Source organism: Argopecten irradians, unplaced genomic scaffold (assembly GCF_041381155.1).
Source record: "Argopecten irradians isolate NY unplaced genomic scaffold, Ai_NY scaffold_0020, whole genome shotgun sequence".
Classification (NCBI taxonomy): Eukaryota; Metazoa; Mollusca; class Bivalvia; order Pectinida; family Pectinidae; genus Argopecten; species Argopecten irradians.
Window position 1 is genome coordinate 119,620 of NW_027187487.1, and position 22,451 is coordinate 142,070.

General features: G+C 34.6%; 1 protein-coding gene across 6 annotated transcripts; it reads right to left on the bottom strand.

Moving 5' to 3' along the window:
- Window positions 1-1,382: 1,382 nt before the first annotated feature.
- LOC138311377 (serine/threonine-protein kinase TBK1-like) lies at window positions 1,383-22,224 on the bottom strand. Of its 6 annotated transcripts, none has more exons than XM_069252780.1 (11): window positions 22,041-22,224; window positions 18,170-18,350; window positions 14,116-14,321; window positions 9,088-11,489; window positions 6,882-6,997; window positions 6,212-6,328; window positions 5,591-5,692; window positions 4,889-4,985; window positions 3,652-3,806; window positions 2,591-2,695; window positions 1,383-2,394 (listed from the first exon to the last, which is right to left on the bottom strand). In XM_069252780.1, the coding sequence occupies exons 4-11, from the start codon at window positions 9,271-9,273 to the stop codon at window positions 2,286-2,288; spliced, it is 987 nt and encodes a 328-aa protein (XP_069108881.1). In that variant the 5' UTR covers window positions 9,274-11,489; window positions 14,116-14,321; window positions 18,170-18,350; window positions 22,041-22,224; the 3' UTR covers window positions 1,383-2,285. The 6 variants fall into 6 exon arrangements, with proteins under 6 accessions (XP_069108881.1, XP_069108884.1, XP_069108882.1 ...); XM_069252783.1 differs by having other exon boundaries at window positions 9,088-11,508; XM_069252781.1 differs by having other exon boundaries at window positions 9,088-11,512.
- Between the last annotated feature and the right edge of the window lie 227 nt (window positions 22,225-22,451).

Sequence of the window (22,451 nt, forward strand, 5' to 3'; positions counted from 1 at the left end):
TAAAGAGGCTTTGAATAAATTTGAAAATATTGTACTGCCTGTACGAAAAAATACGGGCGTATTCAGGGTGGAATTTTAAGACAAATTCCTGCTTTTATATAAACAGGAATCCTGCTAAGGTATATAACAAGAACAGTGAGTAGAATAAGCGGAATTCGCCATTATTACAGGAATTAAGACGGAAATCAAGCGGACTTCAGCAGGAATATGAGGCGAATTATTTAAATGAGATAAGCAAGAATCCCACAAAATGATTCCGCAAAAAATCCGCCTTAGCTAGTGGAAAACATTCCGCCTTTGTCCATCGAAACATTCCGCCTTTGTCCATTGAAACATTCCGCCTTTGTCCGCCTAAACATTCCGCCTTTGTCCGTCTAAACGTTCCGCCTTTGTCCGTCTAAACATTCTGCCTTAACATTCCACCTTTGTCCGTCTAAATATTCCGCCTTTGTCCGTCTAAACATTCCGCCTTTGTCCGTCTAAACATTCCGCCTTTGTCCGCCTAAACATTCCGCCTTTGTCCGCCTAAAAATTCCACCTTTGTCAGCCCAAAGTATTCTGTGACTTAAGTCTCAAAACTGTTACTAATAAAAGTAAAAATAATCTAAACAAAAACAAACAAGAAAGTCAATAAGCAGGATTTTTTATCAATAAACTTATAGAGTTTAAAAGTCAATATAGTCTTTTCACCACATATGGCTCTTAGCTGATTCATATAGAGTCCTGTATATAACAATATTATGGTCAATGAATTGTCCATGATTTGTCCATGATATCTTCTACACATTGAAGATTTTTTCTTGGCATAACTAATCCTTCCTTTTGTTGAAGATGACTGCATGATCCTTCCTTTTGTTGAAGATAACTTTATTCACTTAACATTGTCTGAAATATAGAAGGAAAAAAATACATTCAATTACTTTTTCAAAAATCATTTATTCTTTTCCTTATACCTTAGCTATCCTAATCCTATAATGTCCTTTTATATTGATAAATAGTTAAAGCTGCATCAGTGTTATAAATTCGACAAATTCTACAAATTCACTGCACTGTTTTTTAGTAAAACAAGCTGGATAAAAGTTATGCTTATTGTACAACATTTTGGATCAATTAATTGGTATCTTTGACCTAATTTTCAAACACTTTTTCTGTGCTGAATTTGACACATTATAATAATTCAATTGTATAAGCTTTAAATTATAGTATGTTCCAAATATACTGATGCTACTTAAATACAAATTCTCTGTGCCTAAATGACCCAACAATATTGATGCTCAAGAAGGAGATTTATATATATCAATACTGGCAATAATATGACAATAAAATTCTCACCACTTAATGTATGTCCCACAAAAATCAAAATAATTACATGGTCTGACTACCTTGGCAATAGTTGGAAATCAATTAGATATGGTGTCATGGTCGTCATGTCTTTGATTTTGGATCAACAAGAGATGTAACAACACTTTGTCAATATCATATCAGGATCATTTCAGGCAAGTTTCAGCCAAATCGGACCGCTAGAACTTAAAGGTAACAAAACTTGGCTGGGACCATGTCAGGATCATTTCAGGAAAGTTTCAGCCAAATCACACCAGTCATACTTGAGAAGAAGTTCAAAATGTTTTTTTTTTTAATTATAATTATTTTTTTTTATTCAGGATTTTCATCCAGTACAATATACAAATACATACTGTACATACTGTAAAACAGACTTCCTATACATAACACATGCATATACACGTACATCCACACACATACAATAACTAATGAAAAATGACGCTAACTTTTTTTTTCCATATTAGTACATAAGGAGGAAAATAACACAAATTTGGAGTTTGGAAATGAGAAAAAAATCAATTATATTGCACTATTTGAGGTGACTCAAATAAGCCTCAAACTGTCAACCAAAAGGGCAAGTGATAAAATGACAAACGTCTGAACTAATTAACATTTGGTACCCTTAAAGACTAGCTTTATAATCTACAATAAAATCACTTTCTTCCACAACATAGTTCAAAATTAAGTTTTTGCTTTTAAAATTTACAAGACAATTTACAAGACAAGACAGAAATACTTCATTAACAATTATCTTATGTGTTGTTTGAACATGATGATCCTGTGAGATACTTGCAAGGAAGAAATGATGTTTAAAGATCCTGATCTGGGATATCTGTGGTGCAGAGCTATTTTAATCAGCCAATGATCTGGTGAACCCTAGTAACATTGTTACCATGACTACAACATTGTCCAAGTTCCAATCTCGCATTGTATCAGTTACATTTTCAGGTGCCACTAGATAAGACTTGGAGGGGTGACTGAAATGTGACGCCTTTCTGGCAAGGTGTTATGATTTCAGAGCGACCAGGATTTTCATGCTGTCCCAATTCCTTTCTGCAAAAAAATTAATAATCACAAGATAATGTGTATAATTAGGACTTATGAACAAATCTCACATATTGCTACTAACTAGTATGGACATAAGTATTTAATTTCACAGTTTACACTACAGAGAGAGGTAATATATTGCAGAAATACCTATAGCTACAATGTATCCTTACATTAACAGGTCTAAAATGTTAACACTTACGGAATGAAAAGAGATTTCATGATGCGGTTTGATTCCTCAAGACTGGAACTGCTTTGCTCCATTAAAGCATCTATCTCTTTCCTTCCGTCGATCAGAGACTTTGTGCTGAAAATAAAACATGTTTTTTTTTTCTCAATAAATTGATCAGAATATGGGGCCAACATAGGGTGTTTAAAAGGTGACATATATAAATTATACATGTACATCAATCTAATAAGTACTTTCAGTCAGGATACATATTCCATAACATGGTTTATTCATGGTTGCGTGCAAAAACTCTACATTACATTCCATGAATTACTTTTAATTCACAAACATCTTTGTTTGCATTAATAAACAAGAAACCCGAATGGGCCTTAACACTCATCTGACAGTTAATATAATTTATCCTGCAACTGCCCTATATACTGACAGATAACTACTGCCCCCGATAAACTTGTGCTTTATCTGTCAGACTCAATACGAAATGCTTTATCCGTCAATACTATCATGTGAATTTGTAACTTTTTCTAACTTGACCAAGAACTTGAACCTTTGTTGAATCAAAAATCATTCACTCCCGCTAAAAATTGACGTCACATTCTCCGAAATGATGTCATTTTTATGAAAATCTCTAAAGGCTGTGTCCTCCTTTTCTTGGCTCATGGCAAATATTAATGTATTGTAAAGTAATTCTTTGATGGGTAATTATTATTTTTTGAGTATTTTCATAGTGTTTCAGTTATATTACATACTGATTAGAATTACTAGTACTGTTTACGAATGTGCTTATATATTTCCCACGGTAGTAAAATGGAGTACACTCTCATTCGGTTTAGTGAATTTTCCTCCGCATCATACAAAACAAATTAAATAACTGACAATTTGCTTTTGTATTGAATGTCATAATGACTGCAGGATAAACAGAATACATGGTTAGTATCTTACAATACATGGTTTATTTTGGTGCTTGACATGGAAAGCTGAGAGGACTCAGCTTTCCTAAGTCTCGATCGTACCAATATAAACCTTGTATAGTAAGACTAAAATGAAATCTTTATAAAAAGAAGAAAGCCTACTACCTGAATGAAACTTTCTCAAAGCTGAAGGTGCTGAACGGAGTACCGGAAGACAAGTTGTCCATAGCTGATGATGAAGTGTCTAAACTTGTGTTTCTCAGACTCCACTGGGTCATTTCTTTGGCTTCATCGACTATCTTCTTGCATTCCATCTGTAGCTGTGAAAACACAAATATAAAAATTGATCCAACAAATTAATACATATGTTTTTATTATCACTATTGCTCCATAGACTTTAGTCATGAATATTTCATCCTCAAAATTCCAAACCACAAAAGTAAGTACACACAAATGTTTGTATATATGTATATATAATGTAAATGCAGAAATCATGGAAGGCCAAATTTCAAATGAGCCTAGTATACATGCATGCAGTAGACCAAAAAGTAAGTAGACATCCATTCACAAACTTAAAGAGGCTTTGAATAAATTTGAAAATATTGTAGAGATATTGTCTAGCAAAGAAACAACAAAACACTCTTCTATTATACAACAAACTTTTAAATATTAATTAGCACATCACATGATAGAATGCTCGATCCTGATTGGCTACACACATGGGTATTTGCAATAGTGCCCGGAAAAGCGGGCACTATTGAAATGGCATGAGATTAAACGTGAATATACTGTGACGTCACTATTACATGGCGTCATAAAAACGTTGCGCTTGACCAAGAGGTCATGATGCATATGGTGGACTGGCAGTAATGTACAGGGAAGGAAATTTAAGTTGCTTTTCTACAGAAGACATCACAATTCACTAGTTCTATTATTGATCTGCTTTTAATGAAACAGATTTCTGTGATATTTATACAATGTAATGTTTAACAGCATGCTGTGTAAATGAAGATAGAGTTCCAAGGTTTCCTTTGAATTGTTTCTATTACAATGAAATGAAATGGACTCAACCCTGTATTATATGGCACTATTCCATTCCTCGACAACACTATGAGGCAATAGTGCCCTCTCAACCAGGCCATAATAGATAAATATAATTGCCTTGAACATCAGAATACACAGGGTCTGTGCTCTACAAATTAATGGAAATAATCTTATTTTCATATTTTGGTATATTGCAAGTTGCCAGAAAATCATATTATTTTAACAGTTTGGCATGAAATATTCTAAATCACAAATAAAGTACATCTTTTATGACTAAAATCTGTTAAATTATGGAGAGAAACTTGTAAGATATGTATAAATAAAGTCACCTTGAATAAGTTGATTTTAATGTACTAACCTTGCTAATCCTCTCACTCAGTCTTTTACGACATTCATTAACACAGCGGATGTTATGATCAACTTTCTTTGTCCTTTGTAGGTTTTTCAGGAGTAAACTGCAATTCAAACATTGATTTTTTTATAACCAGTACTTTAACAAAGCACCATTCAATTTTTGACTATACATGTACAAATGTCATGTAAAAATAACTAAAGTAAAATGTGGTTATAACAAACCTCTGGGGACCAACAAAATTATATGTACTTTGTTAAAAACATAGTTCATTATACAAATATTACAAAAATCTTACAGGAACATTGACAAGTAATAAAATTACTATATTTAAGGAATAACTTTTTATCTTATTGAGGTTATGAGGGTATAATAATAATTGAGCATGTGTAAATTATGTAACCCCGGCAAAGCTGGGTTACATAAAATTTACATGGGCTCCATTAACATTATACCCTCATAACCTCAACAAAATAAAAACCTATTCCTTATATTTACAGTTTTTCACGCAAATGAATATTATTTATTCTCGTGACAGTTGCATATTTTTTATTAAAGTACCCATATTTTTTTCTCTTTCGTCATCGTCAACGAATTCGATTGAACAGCTGATTGGAATCGAGTCACTCATATGTGCCCACCAATAACAACGTTGGCTTCTACTTCAAAATGAAAATTTGCACAAGTAACCAATTGAAACCTACTAACCTGATCTGTTTGGTGGTGACGTCGTATGTCTGTATGACGTTGATACGACAATGACCATCTAGAATGGAGAGAAGTCTTGCTGAATACTCTTGTGATTTCAACCTTTATAAAAATAGTAAATTGTGAAGGTATTATTAAGAAGTAAACAACAAATTTATAGAATCGCTCAAATGTTTTTTAAATAGTACCTTGGAAATTGCATGTATACAGCCGTAATCGCATCCATTTTTTTCAGGGAAGTCGTCTGGGGTTTTAGAAGTTTAAGTTGGTTCCTACTGTCATTGTTAATGATAACACTATTTAATCCCCTCCCATTTTATGGCGGGGCATTAAAAGTTAAATCTGAAGTATCTTTCTAAATTCCTTATCTACAGACATCGCTGTTTTAGTGTACATCATTAATTGTGTTTTTTGCAATGCTTGTTTTTACTGTTATTTAATGTATACTTATAAGACAGTGTCACTACTAATTTAGCAGCTTTTGAAATCCCTATAGGCTATATCTCATGTGAAATAACTTGTTGTTTGACAGCTGCTTTTGATACACTCTGTAAAGATGAGTGAGATAACTTTTAAAAAGCCATGCATAAAATCATACAATATACAGAAGTTAAATCTTACTTCTGAGTTTCGTGTATGAATTCTTCCTCCGTAGCTAGAGTCCTCTGTTTTCTGTGTTTTGTAAACATCGTCCAGATCTCTGTGAGAAGTGTTACCAAGTGACTACTTTTCTGTACACTGAAAATAAAGCGTCAAAATAAATATCATATTTTATATTTCTATTGACTGTAAGCCAGCTTATTTTATGTGTGCGATTAAATTTGGTGTAAATTTACACCAAAAATAATTGAACGCAAAAATAATCTGACTTACAGTAGATACATGCATACAATATTTTGTTGAATCTGGGGATAGGACGGGAAAAGATAAACCATCACGAGCCAGGGCTTTTTTTCAGCCTAATTTGGGACCGAATTTCAGCCCCATTCCCCATGGCAAATCCTCTTAATTTTTCCCAATTGAAGCCTTAAATTTCCCAAAATCAAAGTTATTGAAGACTAACCAAAAACATTATATGAACTTAGTTGTCTAAGGCTTTAAATATATGTGAATTAGCTTCAGAAAAGTACAAAAACTACACTGGAAATAAAAGTCTTATTTGTTATGCTTTATTTCATATTTAATAATTTTTCCCAAATCTTGGTTTTGTCGCACACTTTCCCAAATTAAAAGGGCCCCATTTCCAAAGGAGTGAGAAAAAGCTCTGCATGCTAAAAATATTTTTACCCACCAATGATCATCTTCTGAACATCTGGCATATCTAAACATGGCATCTCTCTCATGTTCAGCCATTTTAGTCACAAGTACTTCCATGTATGCCTTGACTTCATTGCAGCGATTCATTGCCTGTAAATATATAATAAACACAATATCATTGTTTTGATTTTAATTTTTTTTCATTTGCACATGTAATAGAAAACAATAAGTAGAATGAGGGTTCAAAGAATTCAGCAGAGGAAAATCTTAATTTTAAGTATTATTTCATACCTTTTAAAGTTTAAACTATGGTAATTTGAGTACCCTAAGACTTATTGATTCAAAGTAAACATTATAATGGTACATTAAGAGATCCCAAATGGATCTTGGGCGCCCACCAAAGAATAATATATGTTTGGCAATTGAAAGAGGGATCTTTTCTTTGCTTTACAAACTTCAACTATCAAAATCCAAGAAGACAACCTGTCGGCCATCTTGTTGACTGATTGGTCCCAAAAGACAAAATGCGCAATAAGATATCGGACCCTAGGGGAACCTACATATTAAATTTGGGACAGATTCCTTCAGCAATTTCTAAAAAATAATGGTAATTTTTACTATCAAAATCAAAGATGGCTGCCTGGCGGCTATGACTTGTTGACGATCGGTCCTAAAATGCAATATCTGCAATAATGACACTATGGAAACCTTCATATGAAACATCAGACAGATGCCTTTAGTACTTTTTGGGATATAGCAGTGACAAACTTTAACTATCAAAATCTAAGATGGCTGCCTGACAGTCATCAGTCCCAAAATGCAAATTGCACAAATAGGGCCCTAGGGGAACCTACATATGAAATTTGAGAGAGATCCCTTCAGTACTTTCTGAGATATAGTGGTAACAAGAATTGATAATGAACTGAGGGACAGAAGGACAAATCATGGATGAAAAGCGATTTGAGTAGCCCACCATCATCAGAATACAATGTAATACATTAGTACATAAACTAAGTAACTTTTTCTCGTGGTTTTAGCCATATAGTCCCAGGACTATGCTTTCCCCGCGGGACTATGGTTTGGCACGCATTGTGTTACGTACGTCATAGTGACAAAAATGACGTCACTGTCGCTATTTGTGCTGTTTCAGTGGCAAACAAACTGTGTGCTGACGACTTTTTGAAAAACACAAATGTAACGGTTTGGAAACTTGAATGCAGACGAATTTACAAAAGCACAAAATAGCAAAAGAACTGAGCAAGCAATGAAATATGCATGCAGTGAGTACAAAGATTTCTGTCTGAAATTTTTTTCTATAAGACGTCTCTGACCATGACATTTCTACCATAACTTTAGACGTGGTCACGCTCGTTTAAATAAATAAATTGTTATTGTTGATCGTACATTATTGTTTGGTTTGTCCTATTATTTATCTACAGCTCGGGTACTATGCCATCCCTCGACAAAACTATAAGACCATAGTGCCCTCAAAAGAAGGCAATAATATATGAATAAAAATACAATATATGGGCCTTAACGGTCATCTGACTATTGGCAACAAAAACAACATAGTCACAGTATACGGTACGTAGTGGCTAACAATTAAGGCAATTAATATAAGGTACTCCTTAGTTGAAACTATCAGTTTCTGATATATTTGATGACTTTGACCTTAATAGTAGATGATCAAGTGATTCATTTTAACAAACTTGGTATCCCTTCATCCTAGTATGCTACAGGCCTAAAATCAGTACTCTTGTGCTCTTAGTTATTGATAAGAAACTGTTAAAAGATTTAGGCTATTTGACCCCTAGGACTTTGTATGATGGTCAAGGTCATCTCAGCATTCTACTGACCCAATATCAGGTCTGTAGACCTTTTAATTAGTTTTTCACAAGAAGTCCATTAAAAACTTTTAGGCTATTTGACAATTGTGACCTTGAATAAATGTTAATGCCATTCATTTTAACAAACTTGGTAGCCCTTCATCCCAGATAGCATGCTACAGACCCAATAACACATCCTTAAACCAAATAGTTATTGAGAAGAATTCGTCTGAATGAAAAGTTAACGCAAGGCGGCAGCACACAATGACGGACGAAACATGATGACTACATATAGGTTATCCTTCAGGTCAAATGACCAAAAAGATAGGACGGTATATACTTCAACCTGAGCAGCACTGAAATCTTTATTTTTTTGCCCAAACTTTGAGATACAAGGTGTAATACATTCAGTACCTTCTTTAAAACTTCTTCAGATGATTCCTCATTTAGGATTTGTCTCAGTTTGATTTCGGCCTTTTTAAGTGTGGAACTAATTTGGCTGTGATTCTGTTCTATAGCTTGTATAAGTTCATTCAAGCATGAATAACTGGTGAAGAATGTCTTCTGATGTCTCTCATTTTCGTCTAAATGTTCTGACATAACTGGAACACAGCTGTTGATCTGTTTGATGATTTGGAAAATGAAATCCCCGAGAGAAAAATAATACACTGATAAATAAATGGAACTGTTAGCAAATCTCAGACACTCAAGCAGGTATTACACTGGGTGTCCCATAAATGAGGTCCTCTTCAGTTAAAATGAGGTCCCCAAGTGTAATTGGACTGGAGTTCCAATAAAAAGTGGGGTCCTTTTGATTTTCTTTGCCTAAAAAGTATATGGGGATGGCGTAAATGCAAATTCTACTCAAGCAATCAATTAATAACATTTCAAGCTGATGGCCAAAGGCATATATTCCATCTTTATTATAATAGGGATTCTCTTGGAAAAAAAACCACTATGCAAATTGAATTTAGGATATAAAATTCACTTTGCTGGATTTTGCATTTTCTTGTAGAAATACTCCATCTTTCATTTAATACCTGTACAGTGGTGAGAGAACAAGTAACGTTTTTGACACAATAAGCCTCCAGGGGGGCTAAATTTTGTCCAATCTTTCATGAAATGAATGCACATTGTAAGCTATTAGTCAATTGACAACATCCCCCGCCCCTGCTTCCTCTGATTACAGGTGTCTGACAATTTAAAGTTGTCTGAGCAAATTATATCCCTATGTATATTGACCTGGTTACCATAGCAACTAAAATTTTGACTAACAAAAACCTGCATGCCCATGCATCCCCATATATTCCCAAACAATACTGTCAAGTTTCATTGAAATTCATCTAGTAATTTAGGTGATGTCTAGACACATTTTGAAACCTGTGTATAGTGACCTGTTACCATGGGAACCAAAATTAAAAAAAAAAAAAAAAAAAAAGCTCACTGCATGTCTACACATGGTCCAAAACATTACTTCCAAGTTTCATTGAAATCAATCCAGTAGTTTAGAAGGAGTTGTCCAGACAAATTTGAAACCTGTGTATAGTGATCCGGTTTCCATGGTAACTAAAATTTTGCCTATCGAAAATCTGCATGTCCATCCCCACATAATCCAAAACTGCTGAGTTTCCATGAAAATGATCCAGTAGTTTAGACATAGTGACTTGATCACAATTGCAACCAAAATTTCGATAAATGAAAACCTGCATGCACATCTACACATGGCCCAAAACGATTCTGCCAAGTTTCCTTGAAAATGACTCAGTAGTGTAAGAAGAGTTGGCCACGACAAAATTAGCCTGTGTATAGTTGGTTAAAATAATTATATAACAAGAGGCCCAGAGGCATCACAAAGACTCTTACTATTAGAAAAATAAGCAAAATTGACTCCAAAATTTGTTTAATTTTGAATCACAACCATATAATGATGCTATAGATACCATACAAATATGCTATCCAATACATACCGGTAGGTTCAGAGAGGAAGTAATTTATATGAAAATAGTAACCTAATTGACCTTTTTGGCCCTGCGTCTATAGGTCCCTGGGGGGTCCGCCCCACCATTTGTACAATTTTGGAGTCCCCAACCGACAAGGATGCTACCAGTCAAAATAGTTCAATTTCTGACCAGCGGTTATGAAGAAGAAGTCAATTGTTGAAGGACGCAGGATGCCGCGGTATCCCATAAGCTCACCTCAGTCCTTTGGACCAGGTGAGCTAACAATACTGCCAAGTTTCATTGAAAAGGGTCCAGTAGTTTAGAAGGAGTTGTTCGCACAAAATTTGTCTACATTAACCTGTATATTAAGTGACCTGGTTACCATAGCAACACAATTTTTACAAACAATAATCTGTATGCACATCTACACATGGTCCCCAATAACACTGCCAAGTTTCATTGAAAACGGTCCAGTAGTTTAAGACAAGTTATTTAGACAAAAATTTGTCTACAGTCAGACAAACAGAGACAGACAGACAGACAAGCTGATTCCAGTATACGCCCCTAACTTTGTAAATACACAAAAACTCAAATAGATAAAATGTTTTTCATAGTAAGTGAAATTGAGGCCTCAAAAAGGGGGAGGGGTACTTAAAGGGATGGGGGCAATTTTTGGGTCGAAATACAGTAAATCCCATCTCTCTACACATCAGTTTAAAGTTTACCTCAGGTGAGTCTCTGCCTGCTCCATCAGTTCCTGTTGTTGAATTACGTTGGATATAGATTTATTAATGAGGCAGGCGATGGCACAGATCTTAATTAGGTAGTGCGAGTCCTTATCCATTATCATGTGTTCTGGCATGGATGGGAATGATGCTGTAATTAATGTTGTTACCTGTCTAAATCATCAATGTTTCAGGTATACAATGCAATCCACCATTAGTAGAACTAAAATGCACAGTAAGTTGTTTACAGATTGTAGCATATTTGATTCCTGTGACTTTGAAGGAATGTCAAGTTGTTTAACGATTGCAGCCTTTCGAATCGTATGACCTTGAATGAAGATCAAGGTCATTGATTTCAACAAACTTGATAGCAGCTGGCCCAATATGTGCACATGGCGTTCGCGACCAAACATAATTTCAGTCTTTGATTGGCATAAACGGTCGTTAAAACTTCCATCCTTAAGTTGGCAACCATAGTTGTACCTCAAATGTTACGAACGCTAGGATATAAACAAAACAGTTCTGTATAAACAATTCATAGCTTGGGCTTCAGTAATGGCTGCCATTTGCTTACAAAGGGAGTTAATTACCGGAAGTAGGTCAAAGGGACGCTACTACACACACACTGTACTCGGTACTCGAAAAGTCAACCTCAGCGACCGGTCGTTAGACAACCTTCACGGGGCTAAAACGACCGGTTGTTAGACACATTAGACAGGTGGTCATTATCACAGTGCCATTATATAGTAAAAACGCACGGGGAATCTAAAAACCGGTCGTTATAGACAGGCAGTCGTTATATACAGGCCTTCGTTAGAGCAGGTCTGACTGTACACTGGGCCATTCGGTTATTGAGATGAAATTGTTTAAAGACCCCATATGATCTTGAATGAAGATCAAGGTCATTCGGGTCAGATGACCTTACAAGAGATCCCAGAGGGATCTCGGCGCCCACCAAAAAATGATCTATGTCTGACAAAGGAAAGACAGATCTTTTCTCTGCTTTTCAAACTTTTACTACATATTACTACATATGAAATTTGAGAAATACTTTGAGTACTTTCTAAGATATATAACTGTAACAAACTTCAATTATCAAAAAACAAGATGGCCACATGTCGGCCACCTTTTTGACCGATCAGTCCAAATATACAATATGCACAACTAAGGTATGCAGATCATTGAGATCATTGAGATCATTTGAGATCACTTCAGTACTTTCTGAGAAAAAGTGGTAACAAGCTTAAACTATCAAAATCCAAGATGGCGGCCATCTTGTTCATTGATCAGTCTCAAAATGCAATATGTACAACTAGACCCCTAGGGGAACCTGCACATGCAATTTGAGACAGATCCCTTCAGTACTTTCTGAGAAAAACTTCATTTGTCAAAATCCAAGATGGCGTCCTGTCGGCCATCTTGTTCACCGATCAGTACCAAAATGCAATATGCATAACCAGGGACCTAGAGGACCAGAGATCCCTTCCGTACTTTCTGAGAAATAGGGGTACCAAACTTTAACTATCAAAATCCAAGATGGCTGCCTGGCGGCTATTTTGTGGATCGATTGGTCCCAAAATGCAATATGCACAACTAGGACCCTAGGGGAACTTGCATATGAAATTTCAGAAAGATCCCTTAAGCACTTTCTGAGAAATAGCGGTAACAAGAACGGACAGACGGACGAACCACAGTCGACGGACGAAAAGCGATTTGAATAGCCCACCATCTGATGATGGTGGGCTAAAAAGTTAGAACTATGAATCATAAGAGTGTATTTGACTTCAGTGAACTTAAAAGTACTTTGAATCAAACAGGGTCATTGGGGTGCACTAGTTGGTGTTTACAATGTTAAATTTTGTTTAATTATTATTTCTAAACCTGCAATAATCTAATGCTAATGTCAACTCTTTCACTACTCAATTGTACTTCCCATTTGCTACTTGAAGTGAAAGTGGGGTTAACCCTTTGTGTATTTGAGCAAATAAATGTCACTGCTGAGGATGATTATATGATTCATGTCCCTGTGATGCTTGTAACTTTGATTTCTTTATCATATATATACTGAACTTACCCTGTATAATGTTAAGAAACAATTTGGTAAAATATTACTTTTAAATAATTATTATATATACATGTATAGTGAAATCATTCAGCAGAATCCAAGGAATTACACCTCGTTACCTGCATATGGGTCAAATATGTAAGTTAAAAGCCAATTTCTTTGAAGGATATAATTTTAACAACTGAATGTGGTTCTAAAACACGGAATTATTCATTGTTTTTGTATTTCCAGTACATGTACTTATTATTTAAAAAAAAAAGATATTTATGGATTTATTTCTGCATATGACTATGTTAAACTGCTAGTATTACCAACATATTTCATGTCGTATATACCCTACACATATATAAACTTTAGTTATTTTACATGGATGGTGAAACAAGTTATACAACTTATACAATTCACTTTCGATGGCCAAGATGAAAGCATGTGAGGGGTCTTGGAGGAAACCGGAGTGTCCGGAGAAAACCTATGTGATCAGGTAGGTGACCCCTGACCTTTTCTCGTCCGTCAGGTTTCTGTGTACCAAATTTCATCAAAATCTGTCAAGTAGTTTAGGAGGATTTTGTATGACAAAGTTGTGTTTACAGACAGACAGACAGACAGACAGGCTGATAACTTTAAGTTAATTCCAGTATAACTGTGACCCCTCCTTAACTTTGTTGCGGGGATATAATTATTACTATCAAATAAAGAAATTTCAAACACTTACGTATTTCAGGGAGAGCTAGTTTCTGCCTGTCAACCCCTTCCCTACTGAAGAGGAATAACTGTCCCATGAGGATCCTCTTTGGATATTCCTGGATCTCCATGGTTTGCTGGACTATTTCACTCAGTTCTCTGTTATCATACAGGATCAACTGTTCAACAGCAGGAATGTCTGTTTCTCTGGCTAGAACCTCTTGAAAACTGGCATATCTGATTTTTTGTAATAAAAATAAAATATTTTAAAATAAATTTACATTGAAATAAAATTTCTAATTAAAATGAAATATTTTAAAATAAATTTACATTGAAATAAAATCTGACATTTTTTGGTGAAGTTCTCCCTTGTACAATCACAATTTTTGAGCAATGTTAAAGTGGATAACACTTTAGGCCACACCGAATTTATTTGTAGTTTGTCGGGAGCAGCGTACGTAAATTTTCGAGTTTGAGAAAAAAAAAGAAATTAAAAAAGTGCAACCGCACATCAAAATAAATCTGAATTTATTTTTCCGTCATCCGACTCATTTAGTGCTTTATCAGCGCTTGGAGAAGCTTGAATTACATTGTGGAAATGGTGACAGTAAAGGTTTTGTCTGACATAGATGAATTAACTGCAAAAAATGCAGTAAAGAGAAGAGCGCTGAGGGAAAAATCGTATTTACAAACATGTTTTTGAACTTTTCACGTTGAAAATGTTTGGACGATGAGTGATGAACGTCCGGAGTGACCCAGCATCCTTGCTGCTATTTGATCGCAATTGCGGCCGAAAATGAAACGTTTGGGGACCTTTACGTGTTGTTGACATTCATCTGTTCACTCTCGTAATCTTCACTCTCAGCACTTTGGTTTCGATTATGGGTGTCTTGATTGTTACCGTTCGGCGAGGCCCAACATGTTTGATGTCAAACACGGCTATTGAGGTCAATAATGATGAAACTTTTGTTGATCTTTATAGTCGTCTTGTTGACATTAATTTGAGAAAAATCAATAATGCTGCATCGGACACGAGATTAGATGACATTCAAGCAATCAAAAGTATTTCCTGCATGAAAATGTTTAATATATAGTACATGTATAATGTTTTCGATTATTATATGACTTGTAAGAGACTGGTATTGAAATATGAATGTTCCTGGAAGATATTCATTACTATCAATGATGATATTGAGACTGTTTTGTTAGAAATTTACAAGTTTCTTGTGAATGTACATACATGTACTAGTCTGCATTAAGATTTTTTTATCACTTATTATTGTGACAATCATTTCTTTTGAACATTGTTTTTAATACAGAATCATGAATCAGTATACATTTTTCATTTCATCCATACTATTTGCTTAAAGTAAGTCCATAGTGAAGCTATAGTCAAAACCTGACAACTGAATTTTTCACAATCTGTCAAACCTTCTATCATTTGATTCTCATGAAACATAATTTTTATGTGTTTTGTGCCAAAGTAAATGATTTTCCTGGTATATTGTATTAATGATTTTCAATTGAAAGTTTGTGTTCATTCTGATAATTTTGTCAATAATACATACATTGAACCTATATCTTTGATATCCATGGATAAGTGCATGCATCAAATTACTGGATAGTTTGGAAAATCATTGGTATTTTTTTCTTGATGTAGAAAAATGCCTTTATATAGTTATATTATACTTTGAACAACAGGCCCATGGGCCTTAACGGTCACCTGAGTTCAGATAGAGAATGAATCAAAGACACTATATATACTGGCCCTTGAAGTAGATAATTGATTTTATAAATTTGACTTTATAGTCTATTAAGAGTGTTTGCTTCTCATCAAACCTGTGAACTCAGATAAAAGATTTTTTGAAATTTGAGTCATTTTGACCTGTTTGACCCCGCCCCTCTGGTCCCCCAGGGGGTCAGCGAGGACCGATATGGATGTTAAAATGCTATATCTCAGACTAATAATTCTAATCAATTTTTACTCATTTTTTGTTAAAAAAATTGAGAGCCAATTTATGTTCATAAATGTGTTTTTTCTTTATAAACTAAAGTAAACTTACCCTTCTCCCTAGGAGAAAGCGTGAGACTCCAGGATCATCCATCCATAAAGAGTATTTGATTCTACCATTTCCAGAATTTTAGAAGAAGATGTTGAAGTTTTAGCCTATTTGACCCCTTGAAAAACAAGACATCCCAGAGGGATCTTGGTGCCCACCAAAGAATGATCTACGTCTGACAATGGAATTTCTGACTGATTTCGGACTGAAGAAGGCCCTATAGTGGCTGAATATATATATTCCATAGAAATGATTTTGATTTTACTTTGAATTTATTTATTTTGGCCTTTTATTTCGGATTATTAATATACTAGCTTTATACCGTTTTTCCTCATCTGACAATGGAAAGATGGATCTTTTCTCTGCTTTTCAAACTTTTACTACAAACTTCATATAAAATTTGAGAAAGATCCTTTCATTACTTACTGAGATATATCGCAGTAACAAACTTCAATTATCAAAATCCAAGATGGCTACCTATCGGCCATCTATTTCATGAATTGGTCCCAAAATGCATTTTGCACACTTAAGGTCCTAGGGGAACCCAAGTATGAAATTTGAGACAGATTGCTTCAGTACTTTCTGAGAAATAGCAGTAACAATCTTCAATAATCAAAATACAAGATGGCGGCCTGTCGGCCATCTTTTTCACCGAATGGTTTGAGAATGCTATATGCACAACAAGGCCCCTAGGGGAACCTGCACATGAAATTTGAAACATATCCCTTCACTGCTTTATAAGAAATAGCGGTAACAAACTTCAATTGTCAAAATCAAAGATATGTACATGTGTGATTGTTTTAATGATATTTTTTGTTTAAACTGGTCAGATAGATAATTGTTTTTAGAAATCTGCCTTTTTGTTTTAACTCAGGTCAAATAGAGATCATTATGTTTTTTTTTTTTTTTTTTTTAATTTTTCTATTGAAATTACATTGTTGTTTAAATTACAGTTTTGTTTATGCATGAAAACATATATATAAAGAAGTATCCAGGATGATTGAAAAAACACAGTAAACAGGTTTATCAGTGTTTTCTTTATTAATATTTGCTTCCATGGTTTGAAGAAAAAAAATCGCTCACTTGACTTTGAAACCATTCGCATCTAAACATCCTCGATTTCAATTAAAAAAAAAAAAATCGCTAGCACGCTCTATTTTTTCTTTTGAATATCCCGAAGAACTACAAATTAATTTGGTGTGGCCTTAGTTTTATATGTATTTTATTTATGTTAATACAAGCATTAATAATTAATTCTCTTTGTTTCTGGCTTTCTGATTGGCCTATTCATTTTTTTCATTCCACGATGAAAAAAAAAAAAAAAAATCCGAGAATGGCGCGGAAACCCGACGTTATCGTGACGTCACAATAGAAACATTGACGTTGCGTATCGATTTGGATAAAATAATCCCTAGGAAAAAATCAATGGAATCGTACGTGTAAACGTATTTCATTTTATAAAGTAACATGGAAAATTAATTATAAGCATTGAAGTCACTATTTTTTAATTTCATCGGGGTATGAAATAAATTTGGTTTGCAAACTTTTGTGAGAATCCGCTACGCGGATTCACACAGTTTGCAAACCAAATTTCTTTCATACCCCGATGAAATTAAAAAATAGTGACTTCAATGCTTAAAATAAAAGTGAATAGTTCGCATGCAGAGCGATTTTGACAGGAAATTTTATATTTCTATTTCATAAGAAATGATACTGCCATATATTAACACCATTTTACTGACTGTAGACTTCCTTTGCCTGACTATCCACTTTAATAATCATTGCCAACAATAACCTTAAAATAAAGCTGATTTTCAATTTTGTCTTAGATCTTTCCAATGCTAGTCTATATACATACAAAGTTTCATTAGGCTTGGTGCACATTTACTCAAGTTATCATGTTCACAAGGAAATGTTAAGAACGTACGACGATGGATAAAAAAGACTATCACAATAGGCCACCATGACCTAAAGTCAGGTACCGGTAACCTAAAAAGCCAAAGATTTCAGTTGTCATGGTTATACCTGTCGTTTTTTTCCGACATAAATCCGGAGGTTACAGCCCGAGTTACATTCAAACATCTTGATGACCTTCATACTATTAATACTGTTGATCGCAACAAAAAACCGATCAAACGACCATCGTACAGCTAGCTTGCTCTCCATCAGGCCAGCCAGGATTGGCACTATCAAATTCTTCAAACACCTGGCAACAACCAAATAAAATGATATATCGATGACAGATCACAATTTTAATTCATTGTCTTTCATTTCATGGCAGCTTCGTATGTGACTTTTTGGAATATGCTAACAATTTCATGGGGTACAAGTCGCACACGAGTATATGTCACAGACACCTTTTTGTCACATCAACTATATATAAAAATATCAAAGAAACACAATTTAACAAAGCATGACAATTTATTGACTCGTGCCCTATCCGGGCCTCGAACTCACGATCTACGGCACCCAATAATGCCACATCCACGTACACTAACCAAGCCAAAATGAAGTCTATAAGCTACAGAATATAGGGTATAAAAGACACCCAAAACGTGACCAAAATGACATCACTTATGTTGACATTAATTGTAACGTCAACTGATCAGTCAAAATGACTCTTGCATCTTATGCAGTATTTCTTCCCTGATAAACAGTTTTCCTGCTCTTACTTAAACAATTTTAATGCAGAGACCCGAAAATCAAAATGAAATTCGCGAAAGTAAATCGCATGCAAAACTTAAAGAAAGTTGGATTACAGTATCTGGCGATATTTACTGCAATGTGTGACATTAGGTGAAAAATGAAAAACAAGAGGCCCAATTGACCCCTGTGACCTTGAATGTAGCTAAATGTTATTTATCCCACCATGTCAAAGGCCCAATATTAGGTCTCTAGGCCTCTTAGTTATTCACAAGAAGTTATTTGAAATTTTTTAAACATTTTCACGCCAGTGACCATGAATGAAAGTCTAGGTTATTTATTTTAACAAACTTGGTAACCCTTCATCCCAGCATATCACTGGCCTAATATCAGGTCCAAAACCGTCTTAGTTATTTATAAGAAGTTGTTTAAAAGTTTTTAGCCTTCTTGACACCTGTGACCTTGAATGAAACTCAAGGTCATTCATTTGAACATACTTGGTAGCCTTTCATCACAGCATGCTATAGGTCAAATATCAGTATCCTGGGGCTTTCGGGTGTTGAGAAGATGTCATTTGAATGAAAAGTTTATGCATGGCGGACAACGGATGATTTTAACATAAGATGACTATATCAAAGTGCCAATGCCACTCATAGATGCTGTGAATGAAGGACTCAAACAAAGGAATAAAGAAATTGGTTTTTCATTTAAATATTGAATTTAGTATACTAAGTGTGCAGTGTTGAATTTTGGAGTTTAACAAAATATATTTACAGTATATCGTATTTATTTCATGATTTTTAAAGTTGATTCAAGAACATTTTCCTGAAATAAATTTCATATTTAAATTATTTCTGAAATAACGATTTCAACACCAATAAAACTGGTCAGAATCCGAGTTTCATTTTTTATAATTCTTTATTAATTACTAAAATTATCAATTTCATCAATTTCTCTTCAAAGACAAAAAATCATAAGTTCACATAGCCGTATCTTCATATCAACTTAACATTTAAGAATATTTTCGGAAAAATATAACATTAGAAATATTACGATTTCCGGATATAATTTGGTTTCCTTTTTAGAAAACTAACATGGGTTGCTTTGACTACTTTTGACTAATAAATCATGGCCAGATCCTTTTGCCACATAAAAGGTATATTATTTCGTAACGTATAAAACTCAGATTTATTTTAAATTCACAAGAACGCTAGTCGGTAACATAAAAAAAAACTTCATGTAATGCATCGGACTTTAGCAAGTCTTCGCAAGAACTGTACTGGTTGGCGACATATTATCGTGATTTTCGCTTTGCCAAATATAATAATAAATTATGGCCAGATATTTTTGCCAAATAAAAGGTACATTATTTGGTTACTTACAATACTCAAATTTCTTTTGAATTTGTAAGAACAATAACGTCACGAAAACTTCATGCAATGCATTGGACTTTAGCAAGTCTTCGTAAGGCTACCGTACATTACACGCCAATATAAGTTCATTTGTCACTCTTAGTAGCTCGTATATATATAGATAGATATCATCATTATATTTTGTAAGTTTATGTTGATAAACTTTGTACCTTTTCCCTTTCAATATAACGCAGTTGTCGATAAACAAAAGGCACAACTAGCTCCCAGTGACAGAACAAGGAAGGCCGGAACCTCATCACAATTAACTTTTACTGCGCAATAATATCATCAGATATAGTTCGTCAATGCAACCGAAACAAAAACATCTATAACCGTTATAAGAACTTTCTTTTGCAATTATCTTCCTAACATTTCATTACATTAATCGATCAGTAGCATGAATTACGTAAAATTGAAAAAAAAACCATACACAATCCAAAATCCACCGAAAGTCTGCCGCGTAGGAAGACATCGAAGAAGGCGTTGTTCGTGATTTTTGGGACCATACATGACGCGTAGGTATACATAAATCATAGAGTCCCTACTGAACACTTAAAACATACCGTCTATGGTGCATATGTATGTACAAATTCAATGTTTGTGTTTTTGAATACTGAGGTTCGATTTATTCATACTATCAAGTAATATGTAAAATGAACAAAACAACATTAAATTTTCATCGCAGAGTGGTTGTATTGCTTAGATGTGCACAGGCTCTAGATCTCCGAGCGTACCTAAGAATGCTGTTTCACAGCATCTATAAAAATCTATTAAATAAAATCCTACAGACCTATTGTATAACGAACATCTTCACAACAACACCTGTTTATATAATTTTATATTATCATACCTCGTTTTTACAACATTGTCTGTGATAAGTTGGAACACATCACATGACAGGGAAATAAAACAACATATTTCCCTGGGGCGCATGCCCCTAGGGTGGTCGCTCATCTTTCACACGGAGTTATCTCCCTTTCTGATTGTCCAACAATGGCGGACAAAGAGTAAACCATGTTGTTTTTTTACTCATCGCACGTTTAAGTAATATTTAACCCACTCTAGCTAATCGTGAATTTTAGGTATAATAAACAATTTTTGTCCCCAGTGGCAGTGTGAGGGCCGAGAGAAAATAACTCTTTCCAGGGAGACCATTCTAGATGAATCCCAACACAAAAGCACATAATTATTTTATTATACCTAAATTAAAAAAAAAAAAAAATCTCTGTTAAAAGAACACATCAAGATATTTCCCCGACAACAACATTGCTAAATTCGTTGGGCTACAAAAAATAAGCAACAGCTTCCAAGGGTTATTTCCCTGGGGTTATTTCCCTCGGGTATTTCCCTGGGGTTATTTCCCTCGCGTTCCAATTCCGGAGAAACATCTAACTTATTCAATGTCATGTGATCAAGTTTAATCCAATCAGAACATTCTAAATGAAAGTGAGGTACAATAAGAAGGTTTATGTACCCTCAGATGTAATATTTCCCTCGGGCAAGCCCTCGGGAAACTATTACACACTTTTATGTTGAAATGTTCTCAAATTAATCTGCCTATTCTTTAATGATCCTTTCATTATCAGCATATACATCTGCCCTTCCATGTAAGGCCTTAGATGCTGAATTCCATAACTAGTACGTATAAGGTATTTATCCCTTTAAATCTAATTCTATATATAGTCCTTCCAGGGTTTCCTCTAAAGCTGGCATGATGCCAAGGTAACAGATCTTGCCAAATTGAAAAGAACTTATTTGAAACCTTTGAGTACAAACAGGGTCTGTATCTGTTCAATTACTACAAATTTTATAATTGGACATAATTTTGAATTTATACTTACAGTGATAAGGCACAGGTTTTTGGAAGCTGCTTGGAGTATTCAATTGGACTTTCTCTTGTACGCTGGATACCTGATATGACACCAGATTCCTTCTCTTTTATGATACGATGCCTTTAAATAGATCATATACATGCAGTAAAACCCCTTTAACTCGAACTGCAGCGGACCAGAAGAATACAGGGTATTCTCCTTCTGGTCAGATGACCTAAAAATAATACATAAAGCACAGCAAAAATTGGTCATATTAGGAAATAGATGTTTACGATGTTTACAGAAACTGGGAAAGTGAAATGACGCAATTTGTAAAACAAGAGGCCCAGAGGGCCTGTATCGCTCACCTGGTTTGTAATGCCAAGTAATGTTCTGAATACAGGTTCATTGTTTCTTTTCTGAAGGAATTTGAATATTTAC